Source organism: Sinohyriopsis cumingii, chromosome 8 (assembly GCF_028554795.1).
Source record: "Sinohyriopsis cumingii isolate HCF-2022 chromosome 8, ASM2855479v2, whole genome shotgun sequence".
Lineage (NCBI taxonomy): Eukaryota > Metazoa > Mollusca > Bivalvia > Unionida > Unionidae > Sinohyriopsis > Sinohyriopsis cumingii.
In genome coordinates, this window is record NC_142968.1 from 26,443,901 (window position 1) to 26,463,400 (window position 19,500).

General features: G+C 34.8%; 1 protein-coding gene across 1 annotated transcript; it reads right to left on the reverse strand.

Moving 5' to 3' along the window:
- Window positions 1-1,775: 1,775 nt before the first annotated feature.
- Window positions 1,776-18,163, reverse strand: LOC149793176 (uncharacterized). The gene is made up of 7 exons (XM_089968958.1): window positions 17,902-18,163; window positions 15,096-15,149; window positions 9,410-9,460; window positions 8,073-8,123; window positions 7,237-7,287; window positions 4,544-4,594; window positions 1,776-1,879 (listed from the first exon to the last, which is right to left on the reverse strand). Exons 1-7 carry the CDS (start codon window positions 18,161-18,163, stop codon window positions 1,776-1,778), a joined length of 624 nt encoding a protein of 207 aa, XP_089825084.1.
- Window positions 18,164-19,500: the final 1,337 nt, after the last annotated feature.

A 19,500-nucleotide genomic window follows, 5' to 3' on the forward strand; every position in this document is an offset into this window, starting at 1 on the left:
AGAGGGATCTCGCTCTTGAGTATTGTTGGTAAAGTGTACGCCCGCATCATACTCAACAGGCTGCAGTTGCTGGCAGACCGTGTGTACCCGGAATCACAGTGCGGCTTCAGAGCAGGCAGGTCGACGACAGACATGATCTTCTCCCTACGACAACTCCAAGAGAAGAGCAGAGAGCAAGGTCAACCACTCTACATGATGTTCATCGACCTCACCAAGGTCTTTGACTTGGTCAGCAGGAAGGGCCTTTTTGAACTTCTGAGTAAGATCGGTTGCCCCCCAAAACTCCTCAGCATGATAATCTCTTTCCATGCAGATATGAAGGGAACAGTCCTGTATGATGGATCATCCTCAACTTCCTTCCCAATTAACAGTGGTGTGAAGCAGGGCTGCGTGCTGGCACCAACACTTTTTGGGATCTTCTTCTCCCTGCTCCTGTCCTACGCCTTCGACACGTCCACGGATGGCATATATCTACACACCAGGTCTGATGGGAGCCTGTTCAACCTGGCACGACTGCGCTCAAAGACCAAAGTGAGAGCTGTGCTCATCAGGGAGATGCTTTTTGCAGATGACGCAGCTCTTGTGGCCCACACCGAGGAAACCCTCCAGAGACTGGGAGACCGTTTTGCTGTTGCCTGCACGCACTTTGGTCTCACAATCAGCTTGGAAAAAACAAATGTCAGCGTGCAAGATACCACCATTGCCCCTTCAATCAAAATCAACGGTGTCACCCTGGAAGCAGTCAACAACTTTACCTACCTAGGGTCAACCATCAGCAACACTCTCTCGATTGATATGGAGCTGGACAGAAGGCTTGGAAAGGCAAACACCATCATGGCTCGATTAACAAAGAGGGTCTGGGAAAACAACGCGCTGACAGAGCACACCAAGGTCCGAGTCTACCAGGCCTGCGTTCTCAGCACCCTTCTATATGGAAGTGAGACGTGGAGTACCTACATGAGGCAAAAACGCCGGCTCAACTCCTTCCATATACGGTGCCTAAAACGCATCCTGAAAATCAGCTGGCAAGACCGTGTTCCACACAGCGAGATCCTGCAGCGTGCAAGAACCCCCAGCATGTACTCCCTGCTAATTAAACGCCGCCTTCGATGGCTGGGTCACGTCCGACGCATGGAGGATGGAAGGCTGCCAAAGGACATCTTATATGGACAGCTGGCCACTGGCATGAGATGAGTCGGACGCCCCTCACTCCGTTTCAAAGATGTGTGCAAGAGGGACATGAAGGCATGCAACATTTCACCCGATGGCTGGGAAGAGCTGGCTGAGGACCGAGGCACCTGGAGACTGATGGTAAACAATGGCATATCAGTCGCTGATGCGAGGAGAGGCCAGTTGGTGGCAGAGAAACGTAAGAGAAAGAAGAACGCAACAGCAACCACAGTAATGCAGACTTCCCAGTATGTCTGCACCAACTGCAGTAGGGACTGTCACTCACGTATAGGCCTGCACAGCCACAGCAGACGTTGCCAACAGAGACAGGCAACACCCCAAGGGCGCTATTCGCATGGTCTTTCGAGACCGAGTCGCCAATGATGATGATGATGATGATGATGAAATGTACATTTAACTAATTTCGATAATACGATGTCATAAAATGTATAACGGGTTGTATCATAACACACTCAATTGTGCGCATATTATCCTGAATTAAATAGCATGAATTATGAGAATATAAATGAATAATACGCACAATAAATATACGTGGTTTTTCGATTAGAAATCATGTATACAGTTTTGTACATTGACAATTATATTTACCAGATTTTAAATTTGTGCAAAATGCAGGCGAAGAAAGAAACAGCTAAAACAGCTCCCATTCCGAGCACAATATACATCAATTGGCGTTTGGAGGGAAACTCTGCGAGAAAAAAAAAACTAGTTTACTTTGCCATTGAAATTGAACGGTTTCTTTTTATTTGTATAATAGTTTCAAAAAGAAACAAATTTGCACAGTCATTGAAGGTCTTCTCCCATACAGGACTGCTCCGGTGGTCTAGTGGTTCGAGCGTCCGTTTCGGATGCGGGAGGTCGCGGGTTCGAACCCCGGCCGAGTCATACCGAAGACTTATAAAAATCGTACTAACAGCTGCCTCGCTAGGGACTCAGCATTAAGAAATCAGTATTAGGACTGGTCGGCCTGATGTCAGGATAATGTGACTGGGTGGGACGTCATGCTACATGTCTGCGGCAAGATGACCCAGAGCTAGACATCACTATAAACTGCCACACTGCAGACATCGTAGCGATATGACTGAAAAATTGTTAAAGCTACGTTAAAATTCCAAATCACACACACACACATTCCCCTATATTAATCAAATGACATAAGGTATACTTGATCTTAAGGCCCCTGTGTATCCGTTATGTGCAAAAAGTCGTATATGCTAAATCCTCTGTACAGTACTGAATCTATAAAGATATTGGTCCTAAACAACATTGCGTTTCATTAAAACCAGATAATATCGACCTTTCAATAAATTATAATCCATGTTATTTCCCACTCAAACTGAAAAATCTTGCCAGTTTTCAAATGTGTGCAATTTAAACTGACGTTGATCGGTAACATCCGTGGATGTATCTATTTCAGTCAAAAGCTGCAACACTAGATATTATGACGTCACCGATGTGAACATAAGAACCTAACACAACACATTGTCAGATTGTCTTCTACCCATGATAGTTTACAATGAAAACAATTGCAGAGTTTATGCTATCAGGCTGGTAACACAGTGTGCAATGAAAAGTGTTTGACATGCATGAACAAGTTCTAGGATGGGCTCCAAGAAATGCAGATACACATTTCTCATACACCAATCAATAACATTATAAATTGCAATTAATATGTTTATGTGAACAACTGCACTTCTGCATTTACTGCGAGAAGCAGACTGAAGCTTGGAACTCCAAAATGTTATGGAACAGTTTGTTCAAATGCTCAAGTTCACTTCGACTGATCACTGTTACTCAGGCTTATAGACATGAGTATACAATCTCGAATTTGTTTTGTGCAATTTCGTAAACAAAATATGCCATTATACCTTGTTTAACTAATCATAATGGGGTACAGATGAAAGCATTTAGACTTTATAGTAAATGTTGACATTCCTCCAAATTGCTTACCTCTAGATCTCTACAACCAGAACATTTATTAGCCTGAATGTTCTTTGGTTTAATTCCAAATTTCCTGCTAGAGCATATGTTAATAAATAGAAGTGGGGATGGGGTTCATTTGTTGAAGGTTGAAAACCTAATGGATTGGTTTGATCCAGGGTGAGGACAATGGATCTTCGAGCTCAATTGCCTTGGGAGTGCATACATCCCTACCTAGTGTACGTTATAAAGGGAAGGAGTACAAAAAAGGGCTACGTCTGTCAATATGTACCCCACTCTATCTCTGGTACCAGAAAGGAGCCTATCTATGCATCTCTCAGTAACAGCTAATCAGTTGCAGACTCTGCATCATATTGTGTTCCATCGTAGAGGACTATGCGAGTTGGGCACATTTGTCACTAAATGGGCACTGGTACGTCCGATGACCTTAGTAAAGTTCGTCTTCGGGGATTTATTGAATTAAACTATCGGGTTCCCTCAAGCTGTGGTCAGATTAGTCCATTATTTGCGTTTTGTTATTTCAGAATCAATACTGGCAGTGGGTCTGTCAAAGTCTGCTTTTCATTGCCAAGAAAATGAAACCTCCTTGGTATTTGATCAGGCTATGGAGTTTTATAGTATCCAGAGAGCAAAATACTGTAATCTTTATTATCACATGATGTGTATTTTTATTATCAAGAGCAAAATAAGATTTGCCATGATAAGTTTGACTAGACTATTGTTTCTAATGTATACATTAGGAAAAATATGTTTTGAACATAAATAACCTGCTACTCGTGGTAAATGTATTTTCTACTTTCAATATCCATATCGGAAATTCATCACATACTAATGTGTTTCGTTTTAAATTGGTGAGATTATGACTCATATTGTCTTCCTCCGAGTTCACACGCATTTCCCATTGACTTTAACAAGAAGTAGTACGAAACATCAAAATGTCTACCTTACTAATATCGGCGGTATATGACAATGATAGATTTTTGAAGGATTAATCAGTGAACATGAATCGCTGGTTTTGCATTTAATATTACGATAAATGAATGTATGTAACTAAGGTATATAATTTCATAGAGCGACACGAAGCAACGTGGCAATGGCATGTTCACACTAAAGTTTCCAACTTTTGGAGACATACTTTTGTGCACGTGAGCGAATCACACGTGCTATAGCTTTAATTATATTTTTGTCCCTTTCAGTCAATGGGTTTGACTATTGGTTTTGGTCACAAAATGTTCTTTCTGCTTGTTTATATGGAAATAAACGCGCGAGAGGCTTTTTCGCTTAAAATTGGATAAATAATATTAATGTACCCGAACGTATCTGACGCCCAACGCATTGTTATGTTAAGAGTACGTTCAACTATTAAGTTCGGTAGTAGAAAATTAAAAGGTTTTTGTCAAACATACAGTACCTTCTGCATCTGTTTCAGGAGTCGCGGCCGCGGTCGTGTAATGCTTGATCCCTGAAAAAAGTAATTGTTGTATGGACTATCTGCTTTATTCATAGAAGCGGACTACTCTTTCTAATATCATGGATGCTTCAAATTGTAATCAAATGTTCATCCATACGGGCATTGTAAGTTTTGCGGTGAATATTTGTTTTCCCTTTCGATCAGTAAGCAACCAATGTTTCTCACAGATTTCTTTCATATTGATGGAAAGTCATTGGTCTTTGAGTGGTGAAAAATAAACAGTAGTATTGGAGATGATCGAAATGAATCACCAAATAAATCAGCCAAAAAAGAAGACAAAACGATGTTTTTTTTAGGGTACCGGTATATCTTTCGTTTTAATTTCTTTATGAGATTTTTGGTGTTTACAGTTCTTCATATCTTAACATAAGTAGTATATAATTTGTCAGCTTGGAGAAAAACATTATTATAAACCAACCAGACAAACAATTACACGGCTATTAAGAGACAGTCCTTTTGATCCATTAGCAATATTCATAAGAACAGCTTTATACTTTGTAGAAGTTTTAAAATTAACGGTGAACTTTTAGACTACTAAAGCGTCATTTCAACATTAATATATTTGCCTACAGGTCAAGCAGAACTTTAGTTGAAAATGTAGGCAATCTGCTGATGAATAAGTTTTAACTAATTTGCATACCTCAATTGACATCCTAGATACTACTCTAAAGTAAATGGCCGCTAATTGTTGAAGCAATAATTCTAGGTGAAATATTGTTTTCAAACAAAACCATCTCAGCTCGAAATTGCATTACATCAACAGATTGTCACAACAATACAAAATGCAAATAGAGTTAGGCGATAATAACGTATTTAATTTAAATAATGATTTGTAGAATTAAAGAGATTGATGATACATATTATTCATATATTCCTGATGCTAGTGAAGTGATTTTAAAAATAATTTAGTGGTATTCCTATTTAAGAAAAGTATTCGTTCACCACCTTATTCCTCTCCTGCAACACATCGCTCGCATTAATGAAGCCATAACACAAATATTTACAAAAACAATTTTTTTTTACAATAAAGAAGTTATTTCACATACATCCTTCCCAACATTTTTGTTCATTTCAAACTTTGACAGTGGTGACTGTGTTAGCATATACAATGTACAGTATGACGTGAAATTTTGACAGAACACCTTTACTGGATATTGTCGATGGCAACATATGGCTGTGTCATATCGTAGTTGATGTTTTCAAACACATTTACCTTGTGATGACAAACGGTTTAATTCTTGTAATACTAACATACTTCTGAATCAGTCTGACATGTATAAACTTAACATTCCTCTCAATCATGATTACAGATATCTAAAAGGAAAAAGGAAATAGTTATTAAGGTGCGCGCGTGTTTGTGATTTAGATTTTTAATGTAGATTTAACAATTTTAGTCTTATCGCTTAAATGTCGGTATTGTGGCAATTTATAGTGATCTCAAGCACCGGGCCATCATGCCACACGTAGCCTCATCTTCCACCCAGTCTCATTATCCTGACACCAGGCGGACCAGTCCTAACACTAACCTCTTAATGACGAGTGCCAAGCGAACCAGCGGTTAGTACCATTTTTATAAATACGAGGTATGACCCGGCCTAACCCTCTAACTACTTAGGCCTAACCATCTATCTACTTAGGCCATCGGAGTGGTCAAATAGTTATTTAATATCATTAGATATCACATAAAATCCAAACAAAAGAACAAAGAAACAATTGTGTAATTGGTCAAAACATTCGTATAAAGGAAAGGTTACGCTAATATTATTCATTCAAAAGAATTATTTTGCTTAATTATTTTGCATGATGGTAACAGATTGACAGATGATGGTATTAGAAGATTATATCAGAGCATAGCATCGTATGCAATCTGTTTCTTTGGTACTCAAGTTGAAAACAGCACATATATTATTTAGTCTGCTGCAACATTTCAAGACATTCAAAAGAGTTATGAGAAATTTAAGAGACTAGGTTATCAATACGATAAAACTATTGCAACAAAGTTTCACAAATATGTTTCGGATTCAAAGGTAATCTAGAATATGATGTTGGTAACGGTATATGTTTTTACCGACTTATATGGCTGTGAAAATTGGTAGCTTTGTTAATTACAGCAATACCTTTAAAACTCGTATGATAATTTGAAAATACGAGTCGATAACTTGTATATTGGTAATATTCTGGTGTTTTAATACCTATTTTCACGTCAATAAATGTTTAAATTTCAGCCAAAACCAGACTGGGTCAGATGCTATTATTTGCCTCTGTGAAAAACATCGTAATCGACAAATTTGGCACAAAAAATATATTTCATGTGATGACAATGTTAAATGCCAACCACTAGTGTTGACGCTACGCCATCTCTTTAGAATTTTAGAATTCCAATAAGTTTTCAAATTTAGCAGCTTTTAAAAAATCTTATATGTACGATTGGATATCAATTCTGCGCCATCCTGACAGAAAATGGTTAAATATTTGTTTAGCTTAATTACTAGCAACACGTAGTTCAAATTATTAGGATGCCCGATGTCCATTTTGTTGAAACATAAACAAATTCAACGATAGTACTGTATTTGCTCCTGTAAAATATATAAAAAAATAGAAATTTGCATACACTTTATTTACAACAAACGTACCTTCTACGTCGTCTTTCTGGCTCAGAGTTATCCTAGTGAAATGAATGATTCCTGAAATAAACAAATCAACATGCTGTATGAACATACCTCTTTATTCAGAGATACATATTGCCCGTCAGTTAAATGGGCAGCATAATTTAAATTGTTGATCAGTGTAGTAAATAACTTAAAAACAACATATGATTGTGTCCTCACAACCAACAGATAAAAACAATGAGAGACACAAATGAAAAATATAATCACTTCATCCTCAGGGAAATGTGCGTTGTTGTTCATCATCATCTAATTATCATTATTATTATCATTATTATTATTATTATTATTATTATTATTATTATTATTATTATTATTAATTTTAGCTCTATCTATGAGCATAACTGATTCTGGAGAAATGTGATTTTCTATCAACAAATGTTTGACAGGCAGGCAAGACCAAGCGGGTTGATTGTCATGGTCTGTCCCCGGACAAAGTACATTTATACCTTCTGTATAAATAGTATTTCATGTGCTGATCTGCTGTTAAATACATAATGTCAATTTTCAAAGCTTCGCCAAGGCTAGGTAGTCGTTAAGATTCCAATAAGTTTTGTTCAGTTCTAATAGATGATAAATGAGAAATCTTGTGTGAAAGTATTTAGTATATTATTGTGCTATCGTGGTATCTGAATGTTAAAATGTTATTGTTTCCATTTACTTAATTTGTACCGGAAATAGAGTCCAGTCATAAAGTCGTGTGATCTCTAAGCAAGTATTCTGCACCAAAGAACAATGAAAGTGCTGTGCAACTATTCTAATAAATACAGAAGAACTGAAAAAGGAACAACAAACAAAAGTACCTTCCGTTTTATCTTTCCGGTTCAGCGCTGTGGTCGTATTATGATTGATTTCTAAAGGAAACAAAGATAATACTGTTCAGGGTTTTGGACCTTCAGCTTTATTGTAGATAGTACTTCTTCTCAAACTAACAATATGCATGCTTCAAATTTCAGTTTTATGTATGTCTGTAACTTTACTTTTATTGCAATGGGATATAAATAAGGGTTTACAAGTTTAAAATAAATCTAAATAATGAACCTGTTGATAAGTTTGGTAATTTCCTACTGAACGACTGAGTCAGATGGGTGCTGTTATAACGTTGAAATGTATTGCAAAATATATCACGCTGAGGGTATTGTAACATATATCAAGTACGAAACAAGAAGAGTCTTAGTGTGTATAGAAGGACTAATTAGTGGACAATCAATTTATTCCTGCTTCCTATATTCTTGTTTTGAAATAAATCTGCAGATTAATTTAATGTTGTGTTTACATATAACTAAGGAGGACTCGTTTGGATTATTCGTTGGAATTACAAAGTTCTCATGAATTTACACTAATCTATATTTGTAAATTAATTCAAATTAGTTTTGGACAATGCGTTTGTGATACATCAGGACTGTTGGTAAATATATATATTTAAGGACATTGGTACACAAGCACATTCATGGACATTAAATTCATTCGGAACACTATTCTTTTGGACTTGTGATATAACGTTGTAGGATTATTTTGATTAATTCAAATTACTGTTAGTTCCTCTAAAAGTTTCATTTTATAACTTAGAGAATTAAAACACTTGTTAAGTTTTATCCAACTGATTGGTTTTGCTTCTATCTGTCATTTGTCTTTGTTTAAAAGAACAGAGTTGTAACCCTTTGTATTATTCTGACTTTTCAAGTTTGCTTATGAGCTTCACTTCCATAATCAATGGAACCTAGTGCAACCAATATTTCAAAATATGACCCTTCTAATGATCTTCATGATTTCTTCGCGGTAAAGCACGGGACATTAAGTAATAAAAAAAGAAGAAAAAATACCATTTACTGGGGAAAAAATGAAATAGATTCACGATATTTAAGGAATAAAAACCACTGCACCCTCTGATGATTTGTGTTCCGTCTTGTTCTTTAGTTTTGCACTACTCTCTCCCTCCCTCTCTCTCTCTCTCTCTCTCTCTCTCTCTCTCTCTCTCTCTCTCTCTCTCTCTCTCTCTCTCTCTCACACACACACACACACACACACACACACACACATGTTAAACATCACCATGTTGGGAGAGAATCAATTTTTGGTTCACTAAAAGTTGTCGAACCTGATATGAAAATGGTAAAGAGTTTTATTTCTTTTTTATTACCTTCTGTAACCTCTTTAAGGGTAGATGGCATAGCTGTGCTATCGTTGATTCCTGGAGAAGAAAAAAAAACAAATATTGTATAGACTATCTTTGTTTTCAAAGATAAACGCTGCTCAGTTGTCTAGTATGTTTTGAAATGTAGTGGTTGTAATCGAAAATAAACTGAATATTTAGGGGTATATATGTAATAACGGTCTTAAATATTACATGTACCTCATAGATGCATAAAAATGTACCAATACATTTGTTTTGATGTTTTATTTGGCAACGACTTTCCTTCCCGTCTTTCAAGGGGTGTTATTGCTGAGGAAAAGTGATCCATGTTTAGTTCTGCTTTATAATTTTTCGATGAACACTCAAAAGTTTAATCTGCCGTTAAGTCTGTAAAAATTTGCCAAACCTCAAATGGAAATCACTGTATAGTGAGTGCTCTATGTAGTAGAAGTTTCTGAAATTTAGAAATGGCCTACGGGGGGAAAAAATGAGTGTTATTGATGTCAGCAAATTATTGAAAAAGACAATAAACAAATATCAAATGTTCAACTCACAAATGGCTGCGGAAATTGCATGGTCATAAACTAGTTAATGTTTGGAACATTTCTAACAGTTGGGTCTAAACGAGAAACATCTAAGTTAAGACGGTCTTCAATCATGATTAAATTATAGCGCATCCATAGTTAATGAAACTCAAATATGCATTGCTCATGGTTTTTATTATACGACCTCATTGCAGTTGACTAAATATGAAAAGGCTTGCTAACGATAGAGAAAAGTATCCATCTGTTCGTTTAATTTTTAAGGCAGACTAATTACTGGACGTACACATTTCGTTGAAGGATTTACCATTTAACATCTGAACGGCAGGCATTGTTCCCCACCAGTTTACAACGAAATAGATCTCCTTATATTCCTGTAAATTATACCCGAATTACTATTCTTCATTGTATGCTTTTCTTCAAATTGTTCACTTCTCTCTTGAATATTAGAATCTCTAAGTTACTGAACTCCGGCAAAAGTCCGAAAAAGTACTCCATTGTTCATAATGTTATGTAAATGTAGGTGGATTCTCTCTATCAAATAATGTCAACTGTATAATAATCCTGGATATCCTTTGCAAAAGAGCAAACAAAATTAATCATCATACTATCTTTTGCAGCAAATAAAAATGGAGGTATACGAACACATTTTATTTTGTAAGAATACGGAATCAGTTGCACTAACCCTAATTCAGAAACATGAAGAGCAAAGCATTCAATACTTGGACCCTATTGCACAAATATCATCTAGAAATCAAACTAATACAGAGTCAAAACGGAAACTAGGAATGAAGAGTATTTTACCATTTGACACAAATTAATTTTTATGTACCTGATATTTCGTGCTTCTAGTTATAATATTTCAGGAATGAAAGCCCATGAGACGACACACCATATTAAGAAATATTACTTCCGAAATTAAGCAAAATCACTATGCGATCCATACAATGTTATTTTCGATTGCGATTATATTATTAGATAAACAAAAATACACTTGAGAAAAACAAATTCTCTACTGTATCTAATAAAGATTTACTCAACTCCTATTCTTCACTAATAACAGCATTCTCAAGTCTCTAAGTAACTTTGTACAAACACTCATAACAACTTTTGCTATGGTGGAACACTCATCTCACTTTAATTTTTCCCTACAGGTTTGATTATTTTATTATTATAGACTCAGTTATATCAATAGTGTGTTGAATTGTTTATTTCTTTAACTACAAGTGACTTAATATTGTTTTAAAGATAGGTTGCATATTCGAAAAATATTCGTTTGAGCCGCACAACGCTATATTTCTTTGTTTATATTTCTTCTTTCCCACTTTTCCCAGTGTGTGTGTGTGTGTGTGTGTGAACTTATAACAAAAAATAGTCGTATAAAAATAACCATTGATATGAACGAAATCTCAGAGCTACAAAGTTACAAAGTTTAGATAACTTGATTACATAAGTAGACGTTGCAGAGGCTTTAGAAACTCAGCAGAGAGGAGTTGGAAAATACACAGTATGCAACGCAAACGCTGGCATTGACCATATATACCGGATCTAACCTAATCCAAGCGACTACACCAAAATACATTCCTTTGGAAATTTTCTCAACTTATAAATGTTTCATAGTATAAATAGCCTATGAACTCTAGTACACATATTACTAACTCTTGCATATGCAATGCTTAAATCAGTGACGATTTTACACTTTATGTTTCAATGCCTTTTGATAGTCTGGCGCAAATTATCGCTCTTTAAATTGAAAAGATGTGGAATTTACATTTAATTAGTTGGCATAGTAACTACCTTTCTGGTCGTCTTCAAAATGTATTTAATAGTCAACTAACAAACACATGTATGCTGGAGTCCAGCAAGGACATCTTCTATATATACTATTATTGGTATATGACATTGCTGATAATCTGATAAGTGTATAAGTGTAACAAATTTATGATCATATTTCATTAGCTTACTTCTCATCTAATACCAATGACATCGAATATTTGCTAAATTCTGAGCTTAAAACTATAGACCAATAGTCTAAACGATCCCTAGCAAGTTTAAACTTTTCGAAAAACTAAGTTTTGATTTTTCTACAACAAATTGGACCCAATTTTTCTAGAGCTCGAGTCTCAAAATGGTCTACATCTTTGTGAGCATCATAACCATCTTGATCTGAGATTCTGGTAGCTGTTCGAAATATGTCGATAATATCTGTATACATGCATCTAAAATGATAAATGTTTTAAGGTCCATTAAATACAATCCAGTTGTGAAAATATTAGAAAGAATGAATCCCACTTATATACGCCTTCTCCCTAGAGTATGTTAATATATTATATGATAATTGCTCTGCCGCTGACATATTAAGACTCAAAGGACTGTAATTTGAAGTGGAGATAACTGGACCTGTACATAGCGCTTATACTAACAGTATTTACAGAGAAACCTGCTGGCTCCCATTATCGGAATGAAGGAACTTTCATAAACTCTGTACGATTAACAAAATTGTATATAGCTCTTCTCCATCTTACCTCTAATATCTTGTATATCCGTTAATTGAACACACAACGCAATATAATTTGAGAAATGTACATAATTTTCAATAAATATATACTAGACTAATATATCCAGAAATTCTTATATATTTTTCACATTAAACGTTTGGAAAAACAATTTTAAGACTGAGACTAACACATTGCTTAATCCAACGAGATATCACTGCCAGTACACCTGTCTTGCTGTTTCGATCAGCTGAGCTATCAAATGACCTAAACACTCGCATTTTTTAAATGTTATAGATAATATAAGACTTAAATAATTTTCTAAGACAAATAACCTACAGACATGATATCCCTTCATTACTCGCCAAAAAAACTTCATATTATCCCACTATACCTCTTTCTCTCCCTCAAATTAGTTGTTGCATAATTATTTGTTAACTTTTGTAGTACGTAGAATGTTTCGATAATTATTTGCATTAATGCACTCTATTTCTGATCCACGTATAAATATATACAGGTACTGTTTCCTTTACAGACATATATTTATGGGAGATCTGATTATAAATTGTGAAAAGTTTTAGCTCGACCCCATGTGCTGTAAATATGGCAATACAATGTTTAATTAACTGTCGTAAGGTTCATGTTGCAATTGTATGACTCAAAATGAGCCAACAGAAACTACATATACCGTCAATAAAAGAAAAACTGATGCTGATTATGTGAGCACTCCCAATGCTCGTATATCTTAAGATATACAATTTTGTTTATGAAATTAGTAGTATTTGATCTCATCATGTGACACCGTCTGTCAACTTCAGACCAGTTGCGGGCATTTAGGAGTGGAGCAAAGTCTAGACCTTGACAAAAAGTAACACAATTGCTCATCTAATTATCTTGCATGCTGTACTTCCAGCAGACTAACAAGTTTGTGCAATGATGAATGTTCACAATTTTGTTTATTATGAGAGAAAATGCTTATTTGTCTATTTCATAGTATGTTAGGAGATGATAAATCACATGATGTCCAAGCAATGGATGTTCCTGATGAAGCAAATACGTTCCCTCAAAATATGTTATGAGGCGGTCGGTAAGAAAACATGCTTCCTTATTTTTATATATTTTGTTGTAGTACACCTGAACCTCCTCTTTATTAGATTTGGTTTATTAGAAACGGGTAATTTGGGGTTGGTATTATTTTTTGATGTAAAGAGTACATTCTTAGTGGAAAATTGCTCTTATCCTTTCATGAGTGGTTGCCTACAATAGGAGAATAGTGTAACCTGCAGAGACTATGTACAAAACAATGTTATCGTTACGTATATCCTGGTCAAAATCTCTAGACTATAGCTTTTCCAGGAAGTAGAATCTTCTCCCATATTTGCCTTGAATGGCAAAGTGAAGAGCATGCGCAGCACTGCATTCAGTCTCTTTGGAGTTCGGCAAGTCTCAAATAAACTTTATACCCGACAACAAAACTGTTTTGAAGTTGTTAATGTTAATTGATCCTTAGTGCTGTTTTCTTTCTGATACTAAAGAACACTTCGTATAGTAGCTTGTTTTCAGATTATGTTCAGACATAAAAAAATACTTACGGGGTTCCCTAGTGGCCGAGTGGTCTAATGCGCTCTCCGTTATTGATCACTGCCATCTCACATATGTCTGCGTGGGTTCGAGTCTCGAATTCGACTAATGTGAATATGTGAGAAAGCTTGCCAGTAGCTTCTCGTTGGTTGGTGGTTCTTTCCGGGGTTTTCCCGGGTTCTTCCTCCACCATTAATACTGGTTGCTATGTATAGCCTATCGTGTGTTGAAAAATGGCGTTAAACCCTACAACAACAACAACAATTTACTTAATGAACAACGTACGCGGATACGAACTTTCAATTTTCGCAAGGAATTGATGCGATAATCTGAGAAACTGCCGAAGAAATTGGCGAAACCAAAAGCACCCCATTGGCATATAGATTTCAATGTTGCAGAGCAGTTTGTTTTTACATTTCAAACCACCACGTGCAGAAGGCACGTGTAGATAAAAGAATTTTTCATGTATGTACTTTTCGTGCTCGATTAAATATTTTTTTTCTGCATTTATAAATGACTCAGTTGTCTAAACACTATGTATGATTATGAAATGTGATGTGACCGTTCACCGTTATCATCCATGTTAGCATTTATGGAAGTTAAATTGTTGCAATAGCATACTCTCTTGATAAAGTAGCTACGCTAAATATTTTAGATTATGCACCAGCAATGCTGGCGAGACATAGCATTCTAGCATTCTATATAGTTGTAAACTGTTTTATTCCCAGCACAGATCTCAAGTTTGCATCAATTATTAGCGTGAAGAATGAGAAACTAATCTTTAATTTGTATTGTCTGATTTAGATTATTATGGCGCATTCACAATATTTTTTTCACATAATTTAAAATTAAATACTTTTTACATATTTAACTAATTATGTCAATTTTCAGGGCAAAGGAAGGTACTGATAATTTTTGTATAACGATTCCTTTAAAACTATGTGATAAGAAAATAGCAAGAGACTTGGTGTCACACAGAGTAGCAAGAGTTTTAGTTTCAAATAGAGTAGTTAGAATTTTAGTTTCAAATAGAGTAGTTAGAATTTTAGTGTCAAAAGAGTGTCGAAAAGGTACCTTCTGTTTTCTCATTCCGAGTTGTCGCTATTATTGTCGTATAATGATTGATCCCTGAAAGAAACAAGGTGAATAATGCATTAATTTTCTGATTTTTTTTCAGGAAAACATATTGTTGCTATATTTAATATGATTCGAAATATTGTCAAATCTTTTCGAAGATATACGAACGTTTAACTTGTTTGTGGATAAAAACTTATCTTAAAAATATTTGCGTCATGAAAATTAATCATTTTTATTTTCATATCTAATGATGCTGCAGAGTAAAAGCGTTATTATGGATACAGCTGGACCATACAGCGACTAAATACCAGTAATTATATTAATTGTCACTTATGTGCTCGCTATATGTTGAGCAACTGCTGGTAAAAAATGATAAATAAAGGTTTAAACCATTTTGCAGTTATCGCATTTTAAATCTATCTAGAATTCAGCTCAAATCGCTCAAGCCCGAGCACTTGTATATTATAGTCCTATTATAATATTTAGGACTGACCCTAATCGAGAATGGTATATCTTTGTTGAGAATTAAGAACATAATTAGTCAAGCCATGAAAGCTATGTACCTTCTTACAAAAAAAAATATAAAGTCTGAATTTGCCTGTTGACTGTCAGCTTAAACTTTTTTATATGACAATAGTCCCAATTTTCACATACGCAACTGGGATCTTGGAATTTGAAATATTAGATATGATGGAACGCTTTCTTCTAGATTTTCTAAACTATGTGATGAAGTTGTATAAAATCCACCCCCATGCATATACTTTATGATGAGCTTGGTGGAACCCAGTTACATTTACAAAGAGAAAGGACGATGTTTGACTTTTGGGTAAATTTCATTAACGGTAAACAAGCGAACCTATCTTGTATCATGTATCTGAGACTATTGCAGCATTATAATGAAGGTCTATGCATGATCAGATGGGTTGAGAGCATTCAAAATATCCTATCAAAAAATGGTTTTCAATTTATTTGGGTTAATCAAAACATAACCAGCAAACGCTGGCTAGATACAATATCTAAGGAACGACTTCATGATTAGTATATACAAACATGGAAAGCATCCATTACTAACTCAACGAAAGCATATACATATAATTCTTTTTTTTTTCAAGGAATTAAAATTAGAACATTATTTGTTAAAAGCCCAATAAGAATATAAGGCAAATTTAATAAAATTTCAAACATATAATAACTGATTACCGATAATGAAGGGAAGATGGGGAAATGTGCCTACATATGAAAGATTGTGTACGCTTTGCATACAATACTGTGTGGATGACGAATTTCATTATCTCATTGAATGTCGTTATTTCAGAGAACAAATAAAGTGACTACTACCCAAACACTTCTATACGAGACCAAATGTTCCAAGGTTTAAGGCATCATTATGTTTGAGAAACTTCGCATTTTAAGAAATCTATCTAAACTGATCGATATTATTTTATAAAAATTTCGCTAATTTTGTGTTTATTTTTCGTTCCTGTTTTAAGTAAGAGATATGTACCATAGGTTGGTCATATGAAAGTAATGACTTACTATATATATATATATATATATATATATATATATATATATATATATATATATATATATATATATATATATATATATATATATATATATATATATATATTATTTTAATACCTGTCTTTCCAGTTGTATCAGGAAATATGTTTTTAAGTTTTAACATGTTTTTATTACGATTGGATTAATGCCTGGAGTAACGCTGTCAATCGGAGTTAAATTGTATTTTTTGTTTTTGTCATATGTTTTTTTCCTTATGTGTTATGTCTTGTGACCTGAGTGCAATAAAGAATTTGTTATGTCATTTTCACGTGCTATTGTTTGTAAACATTGCACGTTAATTGGAATATGCTAATGAGGGCGGTTGGTTATCCTGTCGACCCTAAATACACAGGTTGTACCCATGAAAAAATAGAAACATAAAAGCATTTGATAGTATTACTGTATTATTACATTTATTCGATGGATTGCATATGACATAACAATAAATAAGTAATATATTTTATAAATATATTCTTGTAAGGATAACTTTTAACTTTCATCAGTTCTAATTTGGAAAAATTATATAGTAACTTATGATACGATACTGGGTACATAGCTCTAACGAACTGTACATTGACTGTTATATGATTTACACGTGTTGCACTATTCATGAATTAGAAACATGTGTTACTTTGATATATAATTAATCATTCATCTGGAACAAGTGAAAATGTATGCGACATACTGGTGTTGTAATTGATATTGGTTATAAAATTACAACCAGGTATTAAAGACCCTCAAACACGACATTTTCAGATTCTGATCACCTTGATACAGAAGCCATTTGTTTCTACGTAGTTTGCAAACGCTTCCATAACTTGCAATCTGAGGCAAAACAATGAATACTGAAACATTTGCAATGAAGCATCTTGACCACGTTGTACCTGCGACACCTGGTGGCCCCACTAAACGAGATAATATTTAACTGACAATTACTGTATCGGAAAGTAAAGGTTAGATTCTAGCACTAGTGTTCCTATATTCACCCAAAAGTAAGTGGTAAGATGAGACAATTCATTACTACGTTACGTCTGTATGAACGCATTTGTGCTATAAATCAATTCCTTTCTCCGTACAAAGCACTAGAAAAAAAAAGTTATATATAAGAACAACATAGCCAGTAACATTCAGCGTTAGTTTTCTTTTCTGCAGCAGGTAAGCCTCATCCATTTATGTCAGTGGTTACGATTTGGGTTGTCCCACATTTCAATATTTGTGTACATTCTGAGATACATACCAGTCGTTTGCAGATAAACTCTGACATCCAAATCCCCTGAATTCCACTGCTGTACCACCCTGTACGTCCCAGTATCATTTTCCGTTATGTTCAGAAAGTTTATTGTCACCGTTACATTCTTAGGTGTAATGTATTCTACCAAAAAGCTCACTCGATCCGATGATTCATGTTGAACTGAAGGTTTATTTTGGGGGAAGAAACGATGGATACGTGAGCCGTTATGCAATATTTTGATAGCATCGTATATGCTGATGTTGAACATCAACGAGAACGATTATGTTTTCCCAACTATGCCTTGTACGATTTTTCCTTCTAACAGTATATATTGTAAAGTAGCAGAATGCAAAATGCAAGGAAGACATATTGCCGTCTGTACATATGAAATCTGTACTTCCGGCTAATTTGGCATTAAGACACAAAACACCGGTGCTTAATTTTCAATATATGGTATATAAAGAAAATCAAAATGCAAACAATGAAAGGATGTCCTTTTCAACGTTCTATGATGACGGCATTATTGGTCATCATTGCATAATTGAAACCGACCAAACGATCGAATTGGTTTGCATCCGGAGTCTGAATACCTTATTAAGCATGAATCCCTCAGTAAAATAGAATCTATAAAATTTAAATCACACTTATTTCGTACTAGGCCAATGTACAACATGACCGTATTAAACAAGTGCTATTCAACGTATCTAAACTTTTTGTGTGGTTTGCGATATGAAAGGAAATTTTAAAATGCTCATGGAAAACGTAATTTCAAATTGTATTTTTCGTTAAATTAACTATTTGTCATGATCAAGAAATTGAAAACAATGGATAATAGTATCTGCCAGGATAACCTTACAAAGACCAAATATTTCATATAGAGCTGAACTTAGTAAGCATCATGGGACAAGTTTACATGCATTAACAAAGCCAAAGCTGAACTTTTCAAAAGGGATCTCACAAACTATTTTCGGAAAGTTTTAAGTCTGTCTCCAGTTGAATAGCTTTCAAACTCCATATATAACAACATGCTCAGCGAAACAAAAGATGATCAAGACAATTTGTCACGCAAGAGTACTACCGGTTATCAAAATTGTCTACAGCATGCTTTTAAAGAAGCATTTAATGATGTCAGTTCATCCTCCAAAAAACATGGACACTATAAATTGCGAAGCTTATCATCAAATATTTGCCAAGTAAATTCCAAATTAACTATCTAAAAGCAAGTGAAATTTTACCTGACAAAATTTTAAAGACAGTGAAAGTGAATGCAAATACATGCTAAATGAATAATGTGTATTGTAAAAAGAAACACATAATGAACACAATTTTGCACTGTTACATTATACGTTGCCCTTACTGTTGCTTACATTATGCTTTTAATGACGCTATTTAGGCTTATAGTTGTTCAAACATCAATAATGAATATTGACAAAGCTGTCGAACGTATCATTCCAGCCTCACTAATTATGTTCACAATACTCCGCGTGATAGCTAATGAATATATACACTTTAAACGTGTATAAAATGTATGCACATTTACGATATCATAAATACTACTGATGAGTTAGATACCATCCGTAGTATGAAATAAATGAACGTGCAAGT

What these genes read in the sequence shown, in the direction of transcription:
- LOC149793176 (XM_089968958.1), bottom strand. Translation starts at nt 18,163, where the DNA reads ATGTTCAACATCAGCATATACGATGCTATCAAAATATTGCATAACGGC. An exon ending in CCTTAAAGAGGTTACAGAAG is followed by an intron (nt 8,124 to 9,409) that starts GTAATAAAAAAG and finishes TGTTTCCTTTAG; the next exon opens with AAATCAATCATAATACGACC. An exon ending in CCAGAAAGACGACGTAGAAG is followed by an intron (nt 4,595 to 7,236) that starts GTACGTTTGTTG and finishes TACTTTTTTCAG; the next exon opens with GGATCAAGCATTACACGACC.